A 19,459-nucleotide genomic window follows, 5' to 3' on the forward strand; every position below is an offset into this window, starting at 1 on the left:
AATTTATATAAAATATTTTTGTAAAAATTTTCGATGTTGTTATTAATAAGTGCCCATCTGATTTAATTTTCTGACTCCATCACTTATGAAAATTATGGGCCCATTACACTTTTTTTTTTTGTTATTTATCAGCAAAAGAGAAAAAATTTATTGATAAAATGTATCGAGGATATTTCCACATATTTGTGCATATATTTGTTTTATTGAGAATCCAAAATCTCAAATTATGGGCCCTTATATTTTTTGGATTTTTTATTAAAAAAAAAAGAGAGAGAAGAAGAAGAAGAGGAGAAAACTCTTGTGGATATATATATATATATATATATTTGGCCCATTACACTTGGCACTCATATATTTTCATCAAAATCTCACTTTAATCTATTTACTTTCAATTGTAACAATTAGTCTCTTATACTTTAAGTCAAGTTACAATGTTTTCCCTCCATCTATCTGCCATTAATAAGGTTAATGGAAGTTGTCATCTGAAACATATGTGACATTTTTCATTAGTTCATCACTCTTATACTTTTATTATAATATTATTTTAGTCTTTTCATTTTTATCAAAGTCTCACTTTAATCTTTCAATTTAAAATTTTTGTTAGTCTTACTAAGGTTAAATGAATGAATGGGTGAAATTGTAATTGGATTTAAACTATAGGAGATTAACTGTTACTATTAAAAATGAAAAAATCAAAATGAAAATTTGGTGAAAGTACATAGTTACTAAATATAATTTACTTGAAAATTATTTAGTGGATCTGGGATAAGTACATGTACCCCAATTTGATACTTACTGGTTTGAATAATGAGACTTATTGCTGATAAAATAAGTAAATAAATAAAACAATAGAGGGATTCATCAATTTTGTATTATGTTTTGCGAGATAATGAGATACTTACGGGAGAGTAAGGCCACCAAATAACATGTGCTATTTATGGGAAAAGTATTGATATAGAAGTAGAAAAAATATACCCCCCAAAAAAAAAAAAAATTATTATAAAATATGTGTAAATTCTTTATTTTAAATTATTTTTTTTACTTTTAGATGGTTGTCAATTCTTGATTTTGAAACCAAAAATTAATAATTAAGACTTCATTTTGTATAGATATCATCTTCTTTGCAGGAAAATATATAGGAAATGTTAAATATATTGGAGACACTCAACTCAAAATCAATCAGCAAAGAGTAGAGAGACCACGGACAAAATTAGGTGAAAATTGTGGGAGGCCATGACCTCCAGTTTGCCATAATACTTTTAAATATATATATATATATATAGCATTTTATACATACAATAGCCTCCAAAAAAAAAAAAAATACATATCTTATTCTTCTCCTATCTTGCATTCTCTTTCTATTTTACACCAAAAATACTTCTTCATCCTATTAGAAATTGCATCTATGGTTTTTTTTTTTTTTTCTGTATGTATAATTTATTTATCATATTGTACATATACGCGTGTATTTGTGTATATATTGAAATATATATATATATATATATATATTTTTCTTTTATCCTTCCAGTAATAAAATCTTAGTTCCGATCTTGAGAGAGACTTTTAAATTATATATACCAAACTTAAATAAATTACAAAATAATATGTAGTAACGACTTAAGCATTAGATGATCCTGCAGCACGTCTTGCATAGAGAGAGCTTACACATCTTCACCTTAACTCTCTCTCTAAAACTCTCTCTCTAAAAAACCACCATCTCGGGCCTCACCGCTGGCCAGCCGGCCGCCGCCTTTAACCATGGCGGTTGGCTGGCCTAGTTTTTCTTCCTGTGTTCATGTTTTTTCTCCTAATAATCTTGAGCCCCCATTTGTTTTCCATTTTTTCCTTTTTCAGATCTAATCTCTAGATTTGCTTATGATGCTGTTTAAGTCCTTTCGTCTTTGTATAGGATGCTTGTTTTCACAGGTATTCTTTGGGGTTTTTAGCTAAGTATTCCTTGGGTGGTTTTAAATCTATCTTTATCCGGCGGTCTATAAGCTTGGTGGGTCTTCACTCTATGGGTTTTGGTGTTTTTGGAAGATTCGATAAGTGGTTTTGGTGGGTTTTTTTCTCGAATGAAGAGGTCCGGTGGAAGTGGTGCTTCGGCCATGGTGTTCAGCTTTGGCCATGGGTTTTGGTTTAGGGTGGTTGCGTTAATCATGGGTGGGTTGGTTCAGGAACTTCATTCGGGCACTTCTTTGCGAGCGGGAGTTTGAGGGGTGGAGGATCCAGAGTTGTTTAGGATCTTCATTCGAGCGCTCCTGTGCAAGTGGGAGTTTGAGGGGTGAATTTCGTTCAATTCTATGGTGGTTAGTGTTTGTGCTTGGTTAAGAGGAGAATGGCGCCGGGTCTACAAAGAGGGGACTGCTCAGCGTTGTTGGTGAGGATCAACCGAGGGAGTTGTTTGGGCGAGGAAAACCATGGGAGAAGTTTAAGATGGAAATATGGGTTTTCAGGGTAAAAGCGTGGTAACAGCACCAGCAGCTCCATTCCCAGTGGCAAAGCCAGTAGATGCTGAAGAAGAACCATAGGAGGAGGATGCAACAGCAATAGAGGAGGCACCAGTAGCATTCCCGGCGGGGTTGAAGTCGAGAGCAAGGAATTTGTTGAGTTAAGGAGGAGAAACCAACAGGTATTGCAGTCACGGGTGGTTCTCGGCAGCAATGAAGCCTGAGTGTCTGGCATTGGTGCAGGGTGTTCGGGTCAGGCGTGGGGTTTTCAAGTCAAGCGTGGGGTTTTGTTTTCGAGACAGGCGTGGGTTTTATTTGTGTATTAGTGTTTTAGGTGTGGGGCTCAAGAGTTTGAATTGTTGTTTTATTTGTCTTTTAAAATATAAAATCGTGTGGCTAAGGGGTTGGTTGTAAAGACGCGAGTAGCAGTAGTAGGAGAGTGAGTCTTTACTCTTCGAATCTCTCTTAATGTGTTTTTTTCCTTGTACCTTTAAATTTCATGTTTTAATAAAAAGTTTTTTTTGCTGATTAAAAAAATTAAAATAAAAATAGAGAGAGCTTCACATTGTTATGACTTGTATACATACATTGGATGAACAATTGTTATATTATTAGCTGGGAAAATGTCAGGACATCTGTAAAAGTTTCGGAATCACAAAGACTTGTGAGTGCTGGGTATGTTTTTGTATATAATTATTAGTTGGCTTAACGAGTATAATTATCAATTGGGTAAATTGTAAATATATTTTTTGAGATTTGCTTAAAGTACATATTGCTTCATATGGTTTGAAAAATTACAAATGCATCCTTCTTAGTATTTTTTATTTAACAAAATTAACTAAAAAAATAAAATTTACAATTGCTCTCCTATACAATAAAAAAATTATCTAAATTATTAATTGAAACATATTCTAACATCATTAAAAAATATTAATTGACTTGATAATTTATTAATAAAAAGGGTGATTTGTTATGAAATTAGAAATCTCGGGGAGTAGAATGTAATTTTTAAAATCACAGGGGGCGATTTGTATTTTAATTAAACCTCAGGGGGTGTATTTGTAATTTACACTTGTCAATTTGTTTTAAAAAAAAAATCAATTGATGTATTAAGTTATATAAAAGGCCTATATCATTTCCTAAATACGTAGGCTGCTCATATTGTTATCAAAAAGTAATTTTCTAAAATTATAATAATAAAATTCTACTTAAGATTGACTAAAACTTAAATGAATTAAAATTAGTAATTTTTTATCTCAGCAAGGGGAAAAAATTATTGAATTTTGCAACATAAAAAATATAGGAAAATAAAAAGCCTCATTGAATTTTCACCTTACTAAAAAAAAAAAATGCTATGTATATGAAAATGTATCCCTCAAAAATGAATATTGTGTAAATTTAAAGTCGTAGAAATGTGAGCACTTAATAATTATAAATTACTGATTTTTTTTTTCTAAATAATTTTTTTAATTTGTAGCATTGTTAATTAAAAAAAACAAATAAGACGCCTTGACAATGTGAACTGACAGAAAACAATTTGAACACGCGACAACAAATTCTTCACGGCTAATTTTTTACCATTAATTAAGCAAGTTCTACGAAAGTTCATGAAAGTTAGCTTTCATTGCAAAGGCTGCCTTTGGCTCCCTTTTGAAATTGTGATTTCAGTTTAAAAATTTTAATTTTTTTTTTAATTCATTATCAAATAAATAATTTAAAATTATTTAAAATTTAATTCAAAAATTATTTTCAAAACTCATAACCAAACATATAATTCAAAACTTTTTTCAAAACTCAAAAATAAACCTTTTTTTTAAATTCTATTTAAAAAAATTCAAAAAAATATTTTTTTATTTTTTTTAAAATTATTTTTAGAATTATGATTTGAGTGTAGAGTCGTGTTTTGAGTTATGAGTTTTGTGCTTGGTTAAATGAAAAAAAAAAAAATTAAAAAAAATTGAATATTTTTTTAATAGCACTTAGAAAAGAGTTTTGAGAAGAGTTTGATTATGAGTTTTGAATTATGTGTTTAGTTATGAGTTTCGAAAATAGTTTTTGAATTGAGTTTTGAGTTATGCGTTTGATTACGATTTAAGTGTGGAGTTGTGTTTTGAGTTTAAAATATTAAAAAATTAAAATATTTACAAAATTAAATAAAATTTTTAAAATTAAAAAATATTTAAATAAAAATTAAATCTTTAAAATAAAAAATAAAATTTTCTTAAACATTTTTAAATATTTTTAAAAAATAAATACAAAAAATTTCAAAATACCACTCAAAATTCAAAAACTCAAAACTCAAAATATAACTCAAAACTCTTTTCAAAATTCAAAATACAAAAACTTTTTCAAAACTCATAACCAAATAAATTTTCTATTTTCAAAACTCAATTCACAACTTCACACTCAAATCACAACTGCACACTCAAATCATAATTTCTAAAACTAAACTATTTGCATAATAAGGGGTTGTTTGGGATGTTCTAAATAAGTGTATTTTTTGACTTTTTATGAAATATGGGTTGGGTTTGAAGTGATGTGGTAGAGAGATGATATGACTTATATAAGATGATATGACTTAAATAGGATAGTGACTTTCTGACTTTTTGACTTTTTTTGAACATCCCAAACTTAGCCTAAATAATGATGAGCTTAATAATACATGGAATTAGTGTTAGTAATTCAACAAATTAGTGAGATAAATAATTTGCCCATGTTTGTTTTCAATAGATTTTATAATATATAATTTCAAGTTTTTTTTATTATTATTATTATTATCTATCGGCAAGGAAGAAACTTTATTGATGAAAGAAACAAGAACAAAGTACAAAACAAATTCCAACAATAAAAAAAAAAGGGAAGTGCAAAAGTATCACAATGAGTTAAATCATCCCAACAAGGTTGTCACCAAAAAGCCCGTCTTATCATTTGTTAGCACCCCCAGAGTTGGTGAGAAACCAACAAGGAAACCAACCAAACACCACAACAACATCAACAACTCAGCTGAGCAAGCCCATCCTAACATTCAGCCACCATACCAATGCTGGTTCTAGCTGAGTGCCCAAAGTGGACACACCAACAGCATAACACTCCTGAGTCCATCACAAACCTATATAACAGCCAACATAACGAAAAAAGCAAATATACCAACAGACCAAACCAGAACCAGAGCTAAACAGATCAAGCTGAGCAACCAAGGAACCATCACATTAGCAACCCTGCTCAGGTCTCTCTCAGCCATATACACAGACATCAGAGAACACTATCATACATAGATTCCAGATCAACACATGTTGTTGCTACTACTCACCAGAAGAAAGCAGATTATAAACCAAGGCACTGTTGCTGCTACAAATACACTCAAACCTGATCTTTAACGTTGTGCATCGCATCAAACCCGACCACCTAAACAAACTCTAATCTGTTTGATGTTATAAAGAAAATCATTAATAGAAAACTGGCAATCCTTAGAAGAAGCCTTCAGCCAAATACCTAACCTGATAATAATTGACTCCTTAAACGCCACCATAGCTGGTTGAACACCAAAGGGCAACCAGAGGAATAGCATGCCATATCCTCCTTTTAGCTTTAATGAGACAGGTGCCAGTCCACCAATGCAACAAACATTCAACAGATCCAGGCACAGCCCATACTAATTCCCACCACTACACTAAACCAGACGACACCTTCCACATCAGAGGACAAGAAATGAGGACATGTGAAACAGATTCTGCCTCTAATTTACAGAAAATACACACAGTTGAGACTTCCTCACCCAGCACTCCAATCCTTTGGAGGAAAATAGTAGTTTTGATCTTATGTTTCCAAGATAAGCACCCAAAAAATTGAACTTTGGGTGGGAGATAATTAATCCACACCAGTCTACAAGTCTCATAACTGCACGAAAACCCACTTCACAGTGCCTATATAAAGAAGCAACAAAGAACTAACATGGTTTACAAGCTAGCTTTGGTTTTTTTTTCCCCCCAAACATAACATAAGAGTTGCTCTTAACATTTCAATGAGCCTGGATACCTCCTCATCCTCCCATTGCCGCAAAGGCCTTCTTAAACATAAATCCCACAACCCAGAGCTTCCATTTTTGTCAACAAAAAGCTTGAGAGATCCATTCTTCTCTGCTAAGAGTGAAAAAAAGTCTAGGGAAAGCCTCTTTAAGACAAATACCACCATTTATCATGCCAAAATCTCACTCTACTCCCATTACCCACTTTAATTTGAAATTTGTTAACAAAAAATTGTAAAAGAGTGTAACTATGCTCTGCCACTGCTAGGACATCACCCTATATCTTAGACCATCTTATGCCAAACGTTTGATTTGGAAGCCATGCTCCATCTTCAAATTTATACTTATGACAAATCACCTTTTTCACAAGGCCTCATGTTCATTAGCAAATCTCCACCACCACTTCATTAATAAGCAAGCATTTACCTCTCTAATTCTCCTTATACCCAACCCACCTTGATTAATGCTCTTGGTCACCTCCTTCCAATGCACTAGATGAATCTTTTTTTTCAATTCTGTGCCTCCCCATAAGAAAGTTGCTTGTAATCTATCAATTTCCTTAGCAACTCCTTCTGGCATCCTAAAGAGAGAAAGATAATATATTGGCAAACTAGATAGCACTGATTTGATTAGAGTCAACCTGCCAGCAAAGGATAAGAGCCTCCTTTTCCACCTAGCAAGTCTGGCTTTGATCTTGTTAATAACAGGTTGCCAAGATTTCTTTCTACTTGGAGAGGCACCCAATGGTAAACCTAGAAATTTCAGTGGTAAGTTTTGAGTTGTACAATTAAGCACTGAAGCAAGTTCCTTCAGAGTATTGACTGAATTTCCAACCGCATATACCACACTCTTATGGAAATTAATCTTAAGTCCTGAGATCATTTCAAAGCACCTTAAGATTCTTTTAAGATTCATTACCTCCTCCATATCAGCTTCACATAAAAGTAATGAATCATTAGCAAATTGTAGATGTGAAACGACCACCCCATTAATTCCAATATGTACCCCTTTTATCTGTCCCATCTCCCTTGCTCTAAACAATAGAATACTTAACCCTTCTGCAGCCAAATTAAACAGGAAAGGTGATAATGGATCACCCTGTCTAAGGCCTTTTTGTGGACTAAACTCTTTGGTTGGTGACCCATTCACGAGTACTGAGATTCTAGCATTTGAGATACACCCCTTCATCTAATTAATCCATTTAGAGCCAAAGCCAAAATTGGACAACATGGAAAACAAAAAACCCCAATTGATGGAATCATAAGCTTTTTCAAAATCAAGTTTAAGCAGTAGCCCCTTCTTCTTGGCTTTCTTCCACCCGTCCACAATTTCATTTGCGATCAAAATCCCATCCAAGATATTTCTTCCACCTAAAAAAGCTAATTGGGTTTCACTTATTACTTCTGGCATAACTAGTTTGAGTCTACTAGCTAGAACCTTAGACAAAATCTTGTACGTTGATCCAATTAAGCTTATTGGCCTATAGTCATTGAGATTGACTACATTGACCTTCTTTGGAATTAAAGTGATGAAGGAGCTGTTCATTCCAAAAGCCAATCTACCCAAACTGTGGAACTCTTACATGAATAGCATCACATCTTCTTTAAACACCTTCCAATTTTTTTGAAAACACATTAAGTTAAAGCCATCGGGCCGTGGTGCTTTATTTCCATTGCACTCTTTGACTGCTGCCCATATCTCTTCCTTTGAAAACTCTGCTTCCAGCTGCTGAAACCAGTCATTGCATCTGACACTCTTAAAATCACCAGTTAAGACAAGTCTAATCCTCCATACTTCTAAAAAGCGCCTATTAAAGTGAGGCCATGCCACATTCTTCACTTGCTCTAGATCCGCAACCACCAATCCCCTTCACCAGAATAGAGTCCAGTGCATTCTTATTCTGCCTACTGCTAGCCATCACATGAAAAAATCTGGTGTTTCTATCCCCTTTTAAGTTCCACTCCAATGTTGACTTTTGCAACCATGACCATTCCAACATTCTACTGAGCCTCCACAGTTCACTACTTCTCTCTCTTTTTAGCTTCAGCTCTGCTTCCACCAAGGGTCTATCTTTAACCAATAAATCCAATGAGTGCAGGTGACTCTCAACTTCTTTAATTTTCTCTGAGACATTACCAAACACTTCTTTGCTCCATTGCTTTAATGCTAACTTCAATGCATGTAATTTCCTTTGCAATATTACACATGCTCTTCCATTTAGCTGTGACTCTTGCCAAACTGTCTCTAAAAAGGATGCAAAATTGGGGTACAGTAACCAAGCATTAGAGAACTTAAAGATTTGGGTCCCCAGTCCCTTACATCCTCCATTAAAAGTAGAGGATAATGATCAGAAATGTGTCTAGGTAAACCCCACAGTTTGAACTTGAATATTTCAATCCACTTAGGGCTCAGTAGGAATCTATCAATTTTACTCCATTTATTGCCATCAATTGCATTACACCAGGTATATTTCCTACTCGACATTTGTAACTCAGTTAGCTTACACCTATTTATAAAATCATTGAAGTCTTTCATACCTCTTTCCCTTCTTGAACAGCCCACTTTCATCCACTGATCTAATTTCATTAAAGTCTCCACCTAGGCACCAAGGTTTAGTGAAACTTGCTTTCAAATTTACTAGGGTCTCCCATAATTTACCTCTCCTCACAGGATCATTAGGAGCATACACATTAATAACAACACAATAAAATGAGTTAAGGACTATACCTGCAAGCATAATGAAATGCCTATTGCTGCACCAATCTGAGAGTTGAAACACCTCAGGATCCCATATGCAAATCAGTCCCACAGCCCTGTCCACAGCATCAACAACCATGAACTCTATTTTGTCTCTAGGCCACACTCTTTTAACATCCACACGTGAAAAGCTTGTCTTTTTTTGTTTCTTGAAATAATGCCAAATCTATTTTCCTATCTACCAAGACCTTCCTAATTTTTCTCATCTTCTCAATCTTGTCAATCCCTATGATGTTCCAACTTAACCACTTCATAACAACAGATTTGTACTCTTTCATATCACCTAGTAGGAGCTGATTATGTTGCCTCTTCAACCCTCTCTCCAATCCTTTCTTTATCCACCTCCTCCATCTGAACAAGCTTTTGAGTCACTGCCTTATCTTGGCCCTGACAGTCAACCCTCAAACTTTTACCCAAAAGAAATGTTAGTTGAGCCTCATGTAATTTTCCTTCAATGCAACTATGCTGAGATTTATCTGATACAGACTTCAACATTGCAGTAGCTGCCGACCTAACAACCACCCCTTTGTGATTTCCTTTACTTGATCCAGCCCCCCCTTGCCCTAGCCTTCTTGAAAACCCAGAAAATCCACCTACTGACATGGAGTTTCTAACACCCACTTTTCTTTTCCCTTTATTATTTCTAGACTTCATCTTATTAGACACAGATTTACAGATGGATACACTAATAGTATTACAATCACTGGACTTAGATCCCAGCACAATAGGCCCATGCTCAACCCACACATTGGGTTGGCTAGTACCAGAGTCATAATGTTGAATTATACTTGGTCCAATGGTCTTATTAGTGCACTGCTTCTGGCCCAAAAGAACCTCGAAGTTAATACCTGGATTGGCCCTCGAAGACCCACTCAAACTTCTCATAGATCCTGGTATGTGAGTCTGACCACTTACTTTTAGTGTCTCATCATTACACCCTTACTGTAATCCTCCTTTTTCTTTCATCATTGTCTCTGCCTCACGTGTGCCCTCTTTAATTGCTTTTCCAATGTCGGCTTTAATCTTACTTTTGGCAGCTTCATTTGATTTCCCCATGTAATCTGCAGTTTCTTCAACTATTAAGACCTCCATCCAGTTACCTTCTGCATCCACCCCACCTCCTTCATTCCTTATAGTTGGCAAATCCCCTTCAACCAGCTCATTGGTAACTTCCACATCATCAGCCACCACATCTGCCAAGTCATCTTCATCTTTCTCTAATCTGGGTTCAGCATTGGGCTACACCTTGCCATCGACATTAGAGCTGACATACTCCTCATCACCATCAACTAGGTTGCATTTACAAGTAGCTTTTACTTCCTTCACAATCTGCTCTTCACACACTCTTATAGGATATGCTCTTCCCTTGCATTCTAGAGTTAAATTTATATCTATTGGCTCCATGAGGCTTGTGGCAATCTTAATCTTTCCACACCGAAAAGATGCTGCTTCACATGTATCTCCATCAAAATAAATCACCTCCCTCCATAATCTTCTAATTTTTCTGAATGTATCTGTATTCCATAGGTTCAATGGGATTCCATAACAGCTCAGCCATACAAACCTTTCTTGCTCAAGATGAAGATCTGATGACCATTCCTTAATGAACACACTCCAGTCCTGCAACCTGTAGACACCTCATTTTTGACCGACCTCAAGACTTGGACGTCATCGTTTGAGCACTCGATGATTGTGCATATTTGTGCTCGTTTTGAGTGCCTGAAGTTCTCAGCGGGACGCCTTGACTTTGAGCCTCTAAACCCTCTTGTTTTTGGGCTTGTTTCTGGACCAACCCTTGGTGCCCCTTGCCTGGAGGAGAAGAAGGCCCTGTCGGCCACTTTTGGCTATTGTCGGCCACTTTTTTCCCTTGTAGGCCACTTGAGGTGGCCGGTTGGCTAGGGGAGGTGGCCGACGGCCATTTTTCTCCTTTTTCAAATATTTTATGTTCCAGCTATGCCAGCTGTTGATCACTTAATGCCTTCTCCAAACACATGTGTAGAAGCATTGGGCAAATCAATGTTAGGCCATTGTTTTGGCATGATGTAGCTCTGTCCAGAGCTATTTTATGTGCCTAAATTTCAGCATGATTTGCTTACTATTTTGGCATGATGTAGCTCTATCCAGAGCTGGTTTGGTCATTTAAGCATTGTAGTGCATGCTTCTAGTGTAATGCTCTTTACTAGCTTTAATGCTTTTGGCCTTTAACATGTTGTGCATGCGTTGCTTACATGTTGTAGCACTATTTTTCATGCCATTTCAGCATTGAAATATCTGCAATCTTCCTCCATGCGTCACTCTTTTCAATTTGCTTTAAAAGTGGCCTTGAGCCCCTTGTTGGCTTGAGTGTGGAATTGAGGCTCTTGTGCCTAATGGTTTAACTCCCCCGGGGGTTCATTACCAACGGCACGAGACTTCTTTCATGCTCAAGGTACTCGCGGCTTAAGCCCTCTTTCAAATTAGAGGATGTTCACTATGGACTTAATCGGTTAAAGCATTAACCGGTAAAGTAAAATGTGTAAACAAAATAAACCAAGTAAAACTTGAACGAGATAAGCATATTTTGTTGCATTGCATGTGTTTGGATCAGACGTTAATCCAAACACAAGAAATGTGGGACGTTTCATACTCAAAGTGATGAAACGTATCACATTTCTTGGTCACCGTCACCCGTGATCATGCATGATAGGGTGATGGCCATTTGAGTCTTGTTTGTGTATTCACTAAGCTTGTACAAGCTTTGTTTTTGGGCCATCATGCATTGAGATGCGTGATTGGTGGCTTGCGAGCCAAGTGCCACACTCCTTTGAGCTTGAGACATGATGAGGAGGGTGGCAGTACACATATTTTCTTGCAAATACATTGTCATGCCTCTGTTGTTCTCTGTTGCAGCAAAACTAGGAGTTTGGGAAAGGAGGTAGCCAACCGGCCAGTGGCAGTAGCCGACTGGCCACTTGCACTAGCCGACCGGCCAGTTGAAGTGGCCGCCAGCCACTTTTTGTGGCTGACCGGCCACCAGTCCATTGTGGTGCAAAAATGTTCCTGTTTTGGAGCTGTGGCAGTCTGGCATGGTGGTTCAATGTTCAGAGATCAAGGCGAGTGCAAACAGAGGCAGCCAATGGCAAGGCACTACTTTGTTCGCCGGCAGGGCGATCACCGTCGGGCTATATATTCTGAGTGCCTTGGTAGACCAATCCCTAGTACGGCACTATGATTGGGGCGGTGCTGGCCTCGCCACTCTTTACTGTTATATGAGCTCGACCTCCCGCAGGAGCGGGAACGTTCTGGGCGGCTATTGGAGAGCGTGGGAGGTACGTCTTACTTTTCAGCTTTACAGTTTTTTCCATGCTTTCTATTTTGCACTATCTGTAGACTGCACACTCCGCACACCCTGCATACACTGCGTACACCGCATTATCTGTACTCTGTACCCTCTGCATTTTGCATTAACTGTGTATTCTGTATTCTCACTGCCACTATCTTGTTTTTCACAATTGTGGGCCTACGCCTATTTCCCAACGCTTGCCCCTGAGCCTAAGGTTGAGACACTGCCCGAGGTGCTGTACTCGCATAGATACGACGGCCGATGCCAGCCAAGAGCCCGAGAGACCCTTCCAGGTCTTCGGCAGTACTTTGACACTGTGAGGGTGACCGAGGCAACTCAAAACTCATAATTCTCCTTACTTTCAACTTCAATTCATTTTGCATATCTAATGGCAACTGAACAGTTCATGCACTTGTTGTTTGTAGATCTCATGGCAGCCTTGGGCATCAATGCCAGGGGTTGCCCAATTTCACTTTGCCGAGGCGTGGGGGGCTTCCCTGTGTCGGATCTTGTTCGAGGGGCTGGTAGGCCGAGCCTGGTTCCTCAGCGATCTTTTCATGAGACAGACCATGGGCCTGCCACTACAGTCAGTCTCCTTACCGCCCCCGCCTTCCATGCGCACTACAGAGAGTATCTCTCCTCAGGAGATGACCGATGTTATGCGAGGCGCAGATTCAGACCGGTTCATCAGAGAGGAGGACTACACAACCTACCTTCAGACATACTTGATGCCTTCTCTAGCAGGTGTTCATGCTCTCATGGGGAGAGGAGATGATATTGCCTCGTCGAGCAGGGCCCGGGCAGCAAGTGCTCCTTCGACGAGCAGGGCTCGGGCACCGAGGCGTGAGGCCGGATGGACACCTCCTTCCAGGCAGAGCGTTGGATGGCCAGATCCCCTGACTGAGCTGACAGGCTGGCAGTATGGCGGGGTACCTTATCAGATTCCACTTGAGCCCCCGTTGCCTGATCACCGATACGTGAGGACACCCAATTCACCACCGGTACATTTTACAACTTTCATTTATCACTCAGATATTCTTTCATTCATACACTCATGATTTCAATTTGCATTTGGAGCCCTCCGCAGAGTATGTCGAGGGGTTACTCCAGGTGATGGCCTCATTTGAGGGCATGATCTTGAGGAGAGAGATGATGTTGCACTCTCACGGGATTCAGGTAATTTTCCAGTTTTCTTGCATTTCAATTATCATATTTCTACTGATATACTGAAACTGACATCCTAACTGAACATTTTTTCGTTGCACTGATACACTGCATGTAAAAATCACGTCTACCATATTGCATTCACATACTGTATCTGATTTCTGCATGTACTTATTCTATATACCGTACTTGCATCTGATATACATATACTGAGACTAATGTATCCAAACTACCTTTTCACGTCACACCCCTTCAGACAGGACCACCAGAGGCTACTCCAGCCGCAGGGGGAGAGATTCCAGCACATAGCTGAGGGAGACGTCGAGAGCCTGCCATGCATGACGATGACGAGTCCGACGAGGATGAGGAGTCAGTGAGCCTCCAGTCAGAGTCATCTGGGGATAGAGGGGACGACTCTAGCTCAGGTTCTGAAGGTGGCGACGATGTCGAGGGAGGCTCTGAGGACGAGAGCAGAGGTAGCTCTAGTTCTGGCTCCGACTCCGGTTCAGATAGCAGGGCCGAGGGTGACAGCTCTGAGTCCTCACAGCCGCGAAAGAGGATGAAGAGAGCCTCTCGATCCTGAGACGGGTGGCACCGGCCCAGTTGCTTTTGCTTTGTTTCCCTTTTTACTAGTAGTATTAGTGCATTGTACAGCCTTAGGCAATTCTATTTTCTTCAAAACTTGTACAGTTGTAAAAAGGAAACTATGATTGGAATAAAAGCAGCTTTTGACTTAAAATGTGTTGCATTTTACATTCTGAGCGTCGTATCACACCATTTTACACAAAAATGAGATTGATGAAAAATTGAACATTTATACATTGCAAAGTCAGGTAGTGAACCGACACAACAAACAAAATAAACAAAACAAACTAAGACAACAACAACCTGATAAGCAACACAACAACAACAACAACAACAACAACAACAACTCGATGAAAATAACAAAAAGCTAAACGACACAAATACAACTCGATAAGCAAATTGCAACAACTTGGTAAACAAATTTGCAACAACTCAATAAACAAATTTACACCAAAATTGAGAATGAGTCGACCACATTAACAAACAACACGCAGAACACATCCAGAGTGGCACAAAACATAGGTTTTCAGCATCCTCAACACACAGGAAGGCCAAGGGCTCACTGCCGGAGACGATGAGTGGCTGTCGGCCACCTATTCTCATTGTCGGCCACTTATGGCCATTACCAGCCAATTGAAGTGGCCAGTCGACCAGTAAAGGTGGCCGGTCGGCTACTTTAACTAGCCGGTCGGCCAGAAATTTTGGGAACCTCCAGATTGCTGCCACCTGTCCTCCACTCAGTGCCTTATCTTCTACAAAAGCCCCAGCTTCGTGGTCTCTTCATTTCAACTCTATTTTTGCCCCAAATGGAGCCATTCTTTGCCAAAAAAACTCTCCGATTGGATTGCAACCATAGATGGTGCGAAAAAGTTAAATTTTTGGGGCTTTGGGGTAAATGCACTATTCCCGCTGAGCCGCACTCCGCTGTGTTTTTCATTCCTCCATGCCGCAGCTCGATGTTAGAATCCAATCACACATATTTTTAGCTTTAGCGGACAAGAGATATGTCCCACGATTGAAGAATTCTGAGTTTTGATGGAGTCCCGGCGTAACGAGGAAATCTTGCCCCAATCTCATTTTGGCCACATCTAGGCTTTGGGAAGGATGTGCGGTCTCACTTTACAGGAGGCCCGATCTTTGGTGCACAACGGGGAGTTAGACATTCCGAGCTTGATTCATCATTTTTTTGATGCTGGCAACCACGGTGACCACTTTTGGCAAAGTTTTCGGCAACATGCCCTCTACTTGTGTATGTTGACCCAATTTCTGCTTACCCCTAGCCTTGAAGGGTCTAGCATTCACTTGATCGAAGTACCTCAAGGCTTGAAAGAAGGTAAAGGCTGTATTGGCTTGACGCTAGCCGAGACTCTGAAGGGCTTGGATGCTTTCCATCGCCGGGAAACAACCAAGTTTGCAGGGAGTCCACTACTATTGCAGGTAATGTTTCTTACCCTTCTTACATATATTTCTCACATCACTCGGCCCTCAGGCTCTATTTTTCTCTCAAAACCCTTTTCTCACTTTTCTCTCCACATGCATCTCTCTATTCTTTAATCTCTCATTTTCCATCCCTCTCCAGGTTTGGCTGATGGATGTGGTGGACTCTTGTCTCGCATATTCAGCACACGGCTATTTTTTTTGCCCACAGCTTGTTAACTTCCCGAACGAGGGGTGGTGGTGCCACTGGATGTGCAACAGGTCTGCTGTTGACATTACTTGGTGTTACCCCTGGTTTGATCTATCCGAGATGAGCTACAGCATGTCCCGGCAGCCAGGCATTCAGTTGGTAAGCTTGACACACTGTGTCCTCTATTTCCCATTCTGTTTCAGGCATCAGTTCGGACACAACCAGACTTGCCCGGAAGAGGAGATAGAATACCCAGCTTCATTTCCGATCCAATGTAGACAACTAGCTCGGTATCCCACTGCATAGCGAACAAGAGAACTTCTAGTCCCCGCTCTCAATTTCAGTTGCACCCTTTCTGGCGAATGCATAGCTTGGCTTGATGGTGAGGCACAAACCGGGCCTACTTTAGCATCTGATGCTTCCATAAGCTCTGGAGGGGAGCGTAGGAACACCTGACTATGCCCCAAGGTTATCGCTTTAATCTCTACTTTCAAGTTTTCTTTATGAATGTAACATAAAACAACTTCAATTTGTATCAAGAGTCGGAGAACTCTGTATTGAAATCAATGAAATTGAGGGTTGTGGGTACTGAAAATTTTCCATTTGGTCCAAAAATGGTCTAAGTTGTAAAAAGATTAATTTGAACAAAGTCAACTTTTATTAAAACTTTTCAAAACCATTTTCGATATGGATCACAACTGGACACCCAGAAATCTATCCTTGAGATGCATAACCCCAAATCCAATAACTAAAAAGTTGCCCCTTGTCTAAGAGCACTGCACTGCACTGCACTGGAGATCACAACCGAACTCTTGAATGTAGAAAAGACAAAGATGACCAAGACAATCACATGGACACAGTTGATTTGGAAATGTTTATGGCTGGACTTCAGAATGAAGTTGCCTACGTATCCCAAACATAGGAATCAAGCCTTACGTAGTTTGGTTCCAGTTCACTCGGGTTTTAACACTCTCCTTTTATGCTCTAACTTTTGCCAAGATTGCCCTTTCTGGGTTTTCAACCTTACGAGCTCAGTTTTTCTTATTTCAAATTTTATGTGCTCTAACTTTTGCCTAAGTCGCCCTTTCGGGTTTTCGGCCTAGCGAGCCACTCAAGGGTAATATCTCTTTAACTTATCCGTGTTGATCGGCTTGGAGAACTCTAGGCCATCTAGGTCCATCAGGACGACAGCTCCACCAGACCAGATAGACTTGATGATGTAAGGGCCAGTCTAATTAGGTCTGAACTTGCCCCTAGGGTCATGGATGGGAGCTCGGTTGTCTTTGAGCACCAAATCCCCTTTTTTCAGATTCCTAGACTTAACTTTCTTGTTGAAAGCCCTGGCAATTCTACGTTGATAACCTTGGACGTGGTATAGTGTGTTCAGCCTCCTCTCATTGAACAGCATTAGTTCGTCGAACCTACTTTGCTGCCAATCAACTTCCACTATTTGGCACTCAGCCGTAACCCGTAATGACGGAACCTCAACTTCGATCTGCAGAATAGCCTCCATCCCATAAACCAAGGAATACGGAGTTGCCCAAGTAGAAGTTTGAATTGATGTCCGGTAGCCCAAAAGAGCAAATGGCAACTTACATGGCCAGTCCCTGTAGGTTTCCACCATCTTCTGCAGAATGTGCTTGATGTTCTTGTTGGCGGCCTCAATAGCTCCATTGGTTTGCGGCTGATATGTGGATGACTTATGAAAAACCACGTTGTAATTCTCCAACAAGTCGATCACCTCCTTCTTGAAGTGGGGGCCATTATCCGAAATAATCTCATTCGGGACCCCATAGCGACAGATTATGTTGTTCCTGATGAACTTAGCAACGTGCGATGCCTTCAGCATTGCATAGGATTGGGCCTCGACCCACTTTGTAAAATAGTCTATCACCACCAGGATGTACTCATGCCCGTTCGACCCCTTCGGGGAAACTGCCCCAATAACATCAATTCCCCAGACTGAAAATGGCCATGGCGAAGTCATGTTGTACAGCATTGATGGCGGGATGTTCATGCAATTCGCATGGATCTAGCATTTGTGGCATCGCCAAACAAAACCAATACAATCCTCCTCCATGGTTGACCAGTAATGACCCTGTCTGAGAATTTTTCGAGCTAGCATAACCCTACTTATGTGCGATCCGCACTCTCCTCCGTGGATGGCCTCCATCAGGCGTTTCGATTCCTCAGCATCTACACACAGTTTATGCATTCCCAGATGGCCTCGCTTGTACAATTTACCTCCGCAGATAATGAACTGAGCGGCAATTCGCCGTATTGCCCTCTTGTCTTTGGCGTTTGGTCCTGGTGGGTAAGCCTCCTTTTTCAAGAAGTTCCAAATGTCATGATACCAGGGGTTCTGATCTTGTACTTCATCTATCGCGGCAATCAACTCGTAGGCCGGCACAAATTTCTGTTCGATAATGATCGATCGCATCCGGACTCCAAAAGGTATGTCTATCATAGAAGATAGAGTTGCTAAAGAATCGGCAAACTTGTTGTTCTCTCTTAACAGATGGGCGAAGTTCAGTTTTTCAAACCGAGGAATCAGAACGTCCAAGGTCTGGTGATAGATCTTCATCTTTTCTTCTTTAACCCTCTAGTCTCCTTTTTCTTGAAACATAACCAGGTTCGAGTCCCCAATGACGTCCAACCATTTTGCCCCTAGTTCTAGGGCGGCTTCTAGTCCAGCAATACATGCCTCGTATTCTACTTCATTGTTCGATACCTTGAACCAGAGTTTGAAAGCTAAGGGTATGCGGGAATTGTCGGGTGCTATCAACAACACCCCTATCCAATACCCGTACTGATTAGATGCTCCGTCAAAGTACATAGTCCAGGTTTCTTCTTCAAGCTGCAGAATGGCCTCATTTGGGAACAAATACTCTACTGCTTCATCCCTGTCCACTAGGTGATCGGCTAAGAACTCTGCTACCTCTCTCCCTTTCACAGACTTACATGTCATATACTTCAAATCAAATTCTGAAAGAATAAGAAACCAACGGGCTAGCCTACCCATAAGCACTGGTTTCTCAAAGAGATATTTAATAGGATCTAATCTCGAAACTAGAATTGCGGAGTGAGCTAACAGGTAGTGCCTTAGCTTCCTGGTAGCCCATACCAAGGCCAAACAAGCCTTCTCAAGCAGAGTGTAACGGGTCTCGTATTCCAGTATTTTCTTGCTCAAGTAGTAAATAGCCTTCTCCACTTTGTCCTCAGACTCCTGTGCAAGCATGCAGCCCATTGTCATGTAGGTTACTGACAGGTACAAAATCAACGGCTTTCCCGGCTCTAGCAGCGACAACACAGGTGGATTCTGTAGATACTGCTTGATCTGCTCGAAAGCAACTTGGCATCGGCCATCCCATTGGAATTTCTTTCCTTTCTTCAGAAGACCAAACAGTGGTTCACAAGTCAAGGTTAATTTGCAATAAACTGTCTTATGAATTACACTTTTCCCAGAAAACCTCACACCTCCTTTTCAGTCCTTGGTGGTGGCATTTCTAAGATGGCCTTAATCTTGGAAG

The 19,459-nt window shown here is 39.7% G+C and overlaps 1 protein-coding gene across 1 annotated transcript; it reads right to left on the reverse strand.

Moving 5' to 3' along the window:
- Positions 1 to 6,364: 6,364 nt before the first annotated feature.
- Positions 6,365 to 8,019, reverse strand: LOC145796244 (uncharacterized). Its single transcript, XM_082881297.1, has 4 exons — positions 7,719 to 8,019; positions 6,901 to 7,406; positions 6,486 to 6,620; positions 6,365 to 6,373 (listed from the first exon to the last, which is right to left on the reverse strand). Exons 1-4 carry the CDS (start codon positions 8,017 to 8,019, stop codon positions 6,365 to 6,367), a joined length of 951 nt encoding a protein of 316 aa, XP_082737423.1.
- Positions 8,020 to 19,459: the final 11,440 nt, after the last annotated feature.

The sequence above is a fragment of the Camellia sinensis genome, chromosome 7, assembly GCF_055761805.1.
Source record: "Camellia sinensis isolate YWXY chromosome 7, ASM5576180v1, whole genome shotgun sequence".
Taxonomy (NCBI): Eukaryota; Viridiplantae; Streptophyta; class Magnoliopsida; order Ericales; family Theaceae; genus Camellia; species Camellia sinensis.

Bases quoted from the DNA above. Each gene is read 5' to 3' on its own strand.
- LOC145796244 (XM_082881297.1), bottom strand. From the start codon at position 8,019: ATGAACAGCTCCTTCATCACTTTAATTCCAAAGAAGGTCAATGTAGTC. The intron at 7,407-7,718 runs GTTTTTTGTTTT...TTTTATGTGAAG, and splicing joins TTATGATTCCATCAATTGGG to CTGATATGGAGGAGGTAATG. The intron at 6,621-6,900 runs GTAAATGCTTGC...TTTGTCTTAAAG, and splicing joins GTATAAGGAGAATTAGAGAG to AGGCTTTCCCTAGACTTTTT.